A 9,258-nucleotide genomic window follows, 5' to 3' on the forward strand; every position below is an offset into this window, starting at 1 on the left:
TAATTTAGGTTTACTCTTTATCCTAAATCAGCATATATAATCAGGTATGTTCTTTAACACGTATTTTAGGCAACATCAATTAACTCGCACATAAACATATAATTAATACTTCAATCAATACTTGTATTAAAATAATGTTCATGAAAGGGACTATGCACTCACTTGAAAAGGTGGTGATTCCGAACTCAGACAGCGCTTCGCTTCTTAAAAATAATTTCCTTCGACGAAACCTAGTATTATTACCACTAGAGTTTAGTCTATTATTTGTCAAGACTAATTAATAGTCTAGCTATTATTACTATTATATAAGTGTTAAAAAAATACTCATATAACCCATAATAATAGCCCAAGTACTTATTATAAGTTCCTAATAACGTTACTATAATTAAATAAACGATATATTAAAAATAGCGTAGGCGTAGCTCACTTACAGCGGGTTTTATACAAAACCGGGCTCTGCTTCGAACAACGTTCCCGAGCCGAAAAGCTCTTCCTCTCGGAGCCGTCGAGCACTCCGGGGCTTCCGCCTCATGCTAGGGAGGTTCCCTAGGCTTTTTCGGGGCTAAAGAGAGGTTCTAGAGAGAGAATAAAGAGAAGAAAGAGTGGGAAAGGTGTGAAGAAAATGAGGGTGGGAGAGGTTCTATTTAGAGAGTGAAAATGGTTGAACTTGGTGCCACATGTCACCATCTAGTGGCAAGACTTGGGGAGAAAGCAATGGCCAAGATTGTGCCACATCACCCATTTTCGCACAGCACACTTCCGACTTCGAAAATCCGTAACTTTCACATACGACCTCCATTTTTGACGTTCTTTATATCCACGCGTAGGTAAAAATAAGATCTACAATTTTCATTTTGATTCCGTTGGCTAATTCTCGACCGATCTTAAATTTAACAGTATGAGGAGATTATACTGTTAAATGTCCGCGTAAAATTCATAACTTCTACATACGGACTATGTTTTCGTCCGTCTTTTTACCGTTGAGTTCCTATTAATGAGATCTTCAATTCTCCTTTAGGTCACGTAGGCCAAAAACCGCTTGAACTAAAATTTGAGTTTCGGGTCGTGCACTGTTATGCCAAATCTTAGAAAATTCATAACTTCCTCATACGAAGTCAGATTTGGGCGTTCTTTGTTTTGTATGTTCTCGGTTTAACATATACTACAACTTTTATTTAGATCAATAAGGCTAAAAATTCCTTTATCAAAAATTTACTATTTACGTCTCCCAGTGTCGTGCCGGTTTTGCCATAAAACTTCGACGGGCCATAACTTCTTCGTTATAACTCGAATTTCGGCGTTCTTTATATGTACAGAACCCTTGAGACATATTATAAAACTTGGTTAAGATTATTTATTCTAAATAATCTTTTGTCGAAAAGTCGTTTTCGACCCCTATTATCTCTAAATTGACTAGCCCGGATCTACGAGCGTTACAATGAGCCTTCCTTCTTATGTTGTAACTGAAAAAGAAATAAACATGATATACTTTTCAAGGATGGTAAACGTCTAACTTGACATTATCCTGTTAGTTTTATTCCAAAAAAAACACCATGTAACTAACCATACAGCTAACCAACCTATAAAACTCAACAAAAAGTTAACCATGAATAGAAAATTCCCCATTATCTCCACTGTTTACTTTATGCTACCATACAACTAACCATCATAATAGGAATCAACATAATAATAACTATATTATTACATGTAAATAGAAGCATAACAATAAAAAACTGACAAAAAAGCATAGCTATAAGCAAAATGCATATCATATAGGCTTACAAGCACACTGATTACTACCATAAGTTTTGCACCAAAAAGATATTACATATTAAATGACTTGTAAAGTCCAAAACTCATTGAAGTCTGATATTGTGTTTTATAGTCAAATCACCTAAACAAAAAAAAATGAAAATCTACTTATACAATATATAATACTAACCAATTGTCGATAAACACAACTTCCAATAGCTTAATCCGGACAATAACACACAAAAAAGTTCTTATGGGAATTTTAACAAACACTTACAGTGCAATATGTAATGGAAAAAATAAAAAACATATTTGGTCTAATATAGCATCAAACACACACGATTGGCTTTTTGAGTCAAATATAGAATCAAAGACACACAACTATACACATAATTTTTTTAACATCTTTTCTTTTATATGAAATAATGAAATCGGTTATATGAAATAAACAAATCATTTCTCCTAATAGAAAGCAAAGCATATAAAATTAAGAAATCAAAACACTAACCGGTTGTAGATGAAGTTGCTGAAAAATCAGTCAATAAGTAGGAGATGGAGTTGCAATCGACGTTAAGAAATTAATATCGTCCTTAATTTTTGGGATATTCGTAATCATTTCACAAATTTTCGCTAATTTGTCGCACATCAGTTCGAAACTATAAAAACTGTGAGGAAAATTTTTATTAGAATAGGAAGCTGCATAATCAATTTCAAATTTTGATAGAATTCAATAGGAGCATGCAGGAAGAGAAAGTAAGGGTGAACAAAAAACACGTATGTTGAATTATAATCGATAACATGTAATTTTGGTATGAAATCATGTAATATTGATAACTGATATGTTAAAATGAGGGATATAAACGTGTAATACAACCTATTTTAGAGGATAATAAATGGGATGTAATTCAAATCACAACCTACAATCTCGACTTGGTCATAGGCGTAAAAAATGGGTAAATCAATGGAGAACTCACATGTGGCAAAATATTGAACTAAAAAGGAGACATGTGGCATCTAAAAGAGTCTTTTATTAGAAACTAGGTGTAAGACCCATGTGTTACATGAGTTTATTTCAAAAAAAAAATATATTAAATTTTAACAATTTAATAAGTTTGAATTTATAAGAAAAATGAGAAATTTTGAATTATTAATATTAATAAGGCTTTAATATATTGAATACATTATATATATATATATATATATATATATATATATATATATATATATATATACCCTTTCTAATAAATACCTTACATATATATTACCTTACATATTAAATGTGGAATTTTAATTTAATAAATTGAAAAATATAATAAAATGATAAGGGAAAATAGAAAACTCAAAAATTCTAGAAAATGTCATGTGTCCAAATGAAGGAGAAGAGGACACGTGACAAAAAGATTTTGATTTATTAGGGATGATAGATAGATAGATTAGGGGAAATTATCAATGCATAATTAACTTACACCCCGCTCCCGAGTTCAACTTAAGAAGAGAAAAGAAAGGAAATGGGAGGAAGTGAGAGGAAAGTAAGAGAAATTGGTGCTCCTCAGATTCATTAAAGGAAAGAAGTGGAAGGAAATGGAAGGATCACTTTCTCTCCTAATTTTCCTTCCGATTTGGGAGGATTTGAAAAGAAAGAACAAAATGTTTAACTTTCTTTCTATTTCTCTCCAACTCGGGAGCACAAAAGACAAATTTATTTTCCTTTCTTTTATCTTCTTTTCTCTCGTTACTTTCTTTTATCTTCTCTTCTTTGCTTTGCTACAACTCGGGAGCGGGGAGTTAAGGATTGAGTGAAGCAAGAAGCAACGAAAGCTCTCTAGGGTTCGATCGATCAACCCTTCTCTGCTCAAATCGATCTTTGACCATGTTTGTGGGTTCTATTGTAATTTTGACTAAATTGCCCCTACAAACTCTTGTATTTGTCTGTGGTCAATGGTATAAATGCTATTGATTCTTCATTATTGGGTTTGAATCCTAAGCTAGATGGTGAACGATTGATTACAGTTATTCCTCCATAAGACATTAAAAATCGATTTAGCAGTTTATATAGCATGAATGTTTATACTTTAGTCCTGGTTGTGTGCATTGTGTTAGTAAAGTCTCCCGGAAGATGCCAAATAAATAACCAGAAGAGCTCGCCAAAAGGTATAGGAAAGTGTTGTATCTTGGTTACTACAATGTATCCTCGACTCCTCGTGTGTCTAATATATTAAAGAAAATGATAATATTTGTAGGAATTGTATGTTTGGTGTGTCGAAGTGTAACATCCAGACTTTCAGGTTCATCAATGTATGTTTAATTTTTGGAAGAATTATGGAGTGACTCGGCGAGTTGTGAGTCCAACTCGTCGAGTAGAGTCGAGTTGTCCGCGTGGCTTTAATGAGCTGACTCAACGAGTCAGAGAGCCGAATCGTCGAGTAGACGCTGGGATGAGAAACCCTAAATCCCCGGGTTTGGGGCCTATTAAAAGGCACTTATAGCCTCATTTGCGGCTATACTTTCCTAAGAGAAACCCTAATCACCCTTTTAGCTTATAAAGAGAGAGAGAGAGAGAGAGAGAGAGAGAGTGTGAGTTAACCTTGAGTATTTTGGTGTATCTTTGGAAGAGAAGATAAGGATTTCAAGCAAGGAGCAAGAGGAGGTTGCTAGATCTGTTGTTATTCATCCAAGAGCTCCTGTTAAAGGTATAAAGTTCGAACCTTTCCCATTTGTTTGGATAGATCACATATTTTTAGAGATTAGGGCCTCTTTTCTATATATTATTGGGACTTTGAGGGTATTGAGTTCATATGGAGGTTTGTACTTCAGATCTAGACCTTGTAAGGTCCCTAGCATCCAAAAGTCCCTGCTTTATTCAACCTCAGTGAAACTCTTGAGTGAAAAAACCCTTATTAGAGCATGTTCTTGGCATTTCAAGCCCTAAGTGGCATGCATATACGTATAGTCTGTGACTTTACGTGATAAATGAGCCTTGAGAGTGTAGATACATAGTTTGGGAAAGTTTTACGCCTTAAAATCGTCTGATTGGGGAAAGATTCTGAATGGACTCGACGAGTCAGTTAGGGTTTGTTCCGATGTTCACGGCCATGCAATAATTCAAAGAGTTGGGAGTCAACTTGACGAGCTGAGTCAACCTTCACAAGACTTCTGAGAAAAACGATGGGAATCGACGAGTCACGTGGGTGCACTCGACGAGTCAGGTCAAATATGGACTGTTGACTCGAGTTTGACTTCTGTTGACTTTAGGGTTTGGTCAACATGAGTAATGGAGATAATGGAGGGATAAAATGGTCTTTTATCCACTTCAAGAGTTAGAGAGAGAAAGATTAGCCTTTGGTTATAAGAGTCGTGAAAAAGAGTATTAATTAGAGATATCCATCCTTTGTGATAGGTGAAGGCTAGTTCGAAATTCGAGAGCGAGGTTATTTGCTTGCTTGCTTGCCTGGTGAGTCTTCTCCCTATACTTTACCTAAAGTGGTAATCTTTGTGTGACCTGAGGGTCTTATGTGCATATATTGAGTATTATGATATCCTGTATTATGTCTTTGTGATTTATGTTGTGTATTATTATGTGTTACAGAGTTACGATCGGATGGTCCATAGAGTTAGGACTGGAGGGTCTACAGAGTATCGACCGTAGGGTCCATCAGAGTTGTGGGACTGGAGGGTCCCACTGAGATACTTCGACTGGAGGGTCTTACAGAATTATAGCCTCAAGTGGATAATGAGTTGTATGTGGTATTTGGGGAACTCACTAAGCTTCGTGTTTACCGTGTTTTGTGTTATGTGTTTCAAGTACTTCTCAGGATCACAAAAAGGCATCGGCATGATTGTACACACACCAGAGAAAGAGTTATGTTTTGAGGATCCTGAATTATTAATCATATAATTTTGGAGTTGCGTTTTGTAAATTAAATAAATGAGATTTTTGTGAAACGTGTTATGAGAATTATGTGATTTTAAAATAAAAATTTTGTTTGAAAATTTACTGTGTTACAAGTTGGTATTAGAGCCTTGGTTTGAGGGATTCGGATGCAACTTCGGGTATATCTGGACTCAAACTGAGGATTTGAGAAATTTTTCAAAAGAAATGATATTTCTAAAACGAGCAAGAGTTTCTAAGAGAAAACAAGAAGGAGCAGCGTGTACAATTAGCCAGAGCCCGAATGGTGATTTCCCAAAATACCCTTACTTATTCGTGTTATGAGTTATTATTGAGATATTAGTGATGCATGCTAGAAGATAGGCTAGGTATTTCATATGTTAGGGCTAGAGTTGCCTAAATTATGATTCCTTATCCTACAAATTTTGCTATTTGTGATGTGCCTTGAGTATGTGCGGAGTAAGAATATCTAGCAGGATTTTTTTTTTAGATAACTTTGAGTAGAGCAGTAATCTAGGAGAGATAACTAGATGAGCATTGGAGGAGCATACTGAAAGAGTAGTTAGATACCCATGATGGGTAGGGTTGCTTGAGTTTGGTGATACCCTTTGAGTGCGTGTAGAGAAAGTGGAGTTGTAACCTAGAGTGGTTTTGCGTGTTGGTGGAGATTATTTGATGTCCGAATGTTGCTCGCTTCGTGCTTTGTGGATCTCTTGATGATGGAAGTCAGCTACTAAGTGAATATGACAATATTCAGGAGGTAGATGGCTGACATCATAAGGGGTTCTTCAGAAGGTGATGGCAGAGAAGTGAGTAAACCTAGGAAGGCCTAGTTTCACAGACAGTATCTAGAATATTCCCGGAAAACTCGAGAACGTGGGAGAACTTGAAAGTAAAGACCAATAGATCCTGGAACGTCCTAGATTTCTCTAGGACATCGAAGAATAATTTAGTACATTTCATGGAGACTTGTAAATACATGTAGCTTGTAGAATAATCTAGATTAGTCATGAATGTAGGAATAATGTAGTAATATCTAGAAACTTCCCTAGAAGGGGGAGGACAAGTATAAATAGGGAGGAGCTCATTTGCTCCCAAATCACCAGAAAGCTTCCTTGTATTCTCTCTTGCTTACTTAATCGTTTATACATCTATTGGAAGTGTTGAATCCTGAATTAGTTGAAGTTACACTAAGTGGCACACGGTGAGCGAGTCATCCCGTGACAAGTGGTGTCAGAGCCAGTAAGAAATCGTAGCAATGGAAGGAGGAAGTGAGGTAGCGAACATTCCCCCTATCGTCGAAGAGAAAGGAAGGAAGTCCAAGAAGAGGGACCAATCAATAGATGCCTTGGGAAGCTTAGAGAACAAGCTTACAAGGACGAAAATTAACGTCACTGAGATCCTTGAATGGAAGGATACCGTCGATCAGTTTGTTGCAAAGATAAGTGACGTAAGCGATGGATTGAAGGAGTCCATCGGTGTCATCAAGGAAGAAGTCCTTGGACTTGTCAACACCTTGAGGAATGAGTTCCGTGAAAAGATAAGCGCTCTAGAAGATGAGGTGAAACTATGCAAGGCACTATTACTGGAGGAGCTGTTATGAAAGCCACACCACACTCTGAAGCTCCCAAACCGTTAAAGTACAAAGGTAAGCGTGACCCTAAACTTCTTGAAGAATTTTTCTGGTCTGTAGAATGTTATTTCAATGCAATAGGGATAAAGGACGATAAGCCTAAGATAGACATGGACGTCCTTTACCTATGTGAGAATGCCGCCTTATGGTGGAGGCGGAAGCATAGCAACATAGAAAAAGGTATTTGCATCATAAATACATGGGAAGAGTTTAAGAAGCAACTCAAAAAGCAATTTTGTCCTCACAATGTTGAAGATGTAGCCATGAAGAAACTTCGAGGACTTAAGCATGTTGGGTCAATTAAAGACTATGTGGCAGAATTCACCACTTTGATGCTCGAACTACCTGACCTACAGGAAAAGGATAAGCTGTTTTAGTGACATCCCCATTTTTACGGCCAGAAAAGACCGATTTTGTTTATGCTTTTTTTTTAATAAAAATCAGAGTACTTCTTTTAAAAATGTTGTGGAATTTGTTCCCAGAAAAACATGATAAATACGTTTTTAGAACACTTTCGAAGAAACGTATTTTATTCATTTTAAAACGTTTGGGATGTCATCGTTAATACAGAAACATAAGCATAAACAGAACTTACATTTATTTACATTAGTGATCTACATCTCTTTAATCTCTTAGTGTAATGTCACTTCATATCGACACCTGTGATATAAATAAGCTGGAGTGGGTCAGGTTGGGAAACCTGGTGAGTACATAGGGTTTTCAACCCACAATAATATAATTATTATGTTTAAACAATCAAGCAATTAAACCCCATTACTCATCCCCATTATATTCTCTATTCTTAAGGATCTACCCTAAGAATTAGCTATTCCTCGTTCATTCATTCCTAAGGAGTATCCTAAGAAATAGGTATGAATTCCATCATTGTAAATGACACATATGTCAAGCACAACTGCTAGTTATGTTGCTTAGGCGCGACTGCCAAAATTGTGATATTCTCTATGGGGCGCATCTGGGTTTTATTGACAATATCGTTTTCGAGAGTCCACTCGCAATACGTGTCATGGGTTTTTAGAGTACACCAGTGAACACATCGTTCACAACACCTACAGGTTGCGAGCCTGCTAGTGTTCCACTGGACTGTCTAGAATAGTCTGTGGTTGTCATCCATACTCTGCTGAATGACGGGGCCATCATTTGGGAAAAAGGCTTCTCACATCGTCCATTTCTCACCCTCACCTCACGGTCTATTTCACCTCTCAACTCATCGTCCAATTCATATTTCATCTATTACATCTACCCATGTCTTATCCCAACATTTTTGTAGATATAAAATACATATATAGTTTAAATCATTTAAAACGTGTATAAAATCGTTCACCCAACACAGATAGCAAGTATTCAGATAATATGCACACATAGCACGTAATTTATATAAAATACTTCATATCTATGTGTAAGCTGAAATTAACTATGCACTCACCTGAAAGGTGGTGACTCAGCACTCGGACATCGCTTCGATACTCTCAAAACAATTTCCTTCGATAAAACCTAGTATCAATACCACTAGGGTTTAGTCTAACGATAACCGCAACAAATTAATAGTCTGACTATTATTATTATTATACAAGCGTTAGTAACACTCAATATAACTCATAATAATAGCCTAAATAATTATTTTAAGGACCTAATAACATTCCTATAATTATTTGAAAGCTATATTAAAAATTGCGTAAGCGTAGCACACTTACAGAGAATTTTATCGAAAACCAGAACTTAATTGGAGCAGCGTTTCGAAACCAAAAGACTCCTTTTTCTCAGGATTCCGGGAGCCTCGGGGCTTCTCTCGGGAGCTAGGGGGTTTTCCTAGGGTTTAGGGGGGGGGGGGGGTTGGGGTTGTAGAGAGAGAAAGAAATTGAAGAGAGAGTGAAGAAATGGAGGCAGCCCTCGGTTCCCTTTTATAGGCGAGGCCTCGGACGTACGCTGGGCGTAGTCCTCGGCTACGCTGGGCGTAAGGCTCGCT

The 9,258-nt window shown here is 36.6% G+C and overlaps 1 protein-coding gene across 1 annotated transcript; it reads left to right on the forward strand.

The window, feature by feature from the left end:
* Nucleotides 1–7,240: 7,240 nt before the first annotated feature.
* On the forward strand, nucleotides 7,241–7,651 carry LOC145066942 (uncharacterized). Its single transcript, XM_079014178.1, has one exon. It carries the CDS (start codon nucleotides 7,241–7,243, stop codon nucleotides 7,649–7,651), a length of 411 nt encoding a protein of 136 aa, XP_078870304.1.
* The last annotated feature ends 1,607 nt before the right edge of the window (nucleotides 7,652–9,258 follow it).

Source organism: Lactuca serriola, chromosome 8, assembly GCF_051521515.1.
Source record: "Lactuca serriola cultivar US96UC23 chromosome 8, Lser_US96UC23_V15, whole genome shotgun sequence".
NCBI classification, from domain to species: Eukaryota; Viridiplantae; Streptophyta; class Magnoliopsida; order Asterales; family Asteraceae; genus Lactuca; species Lactuca serriola.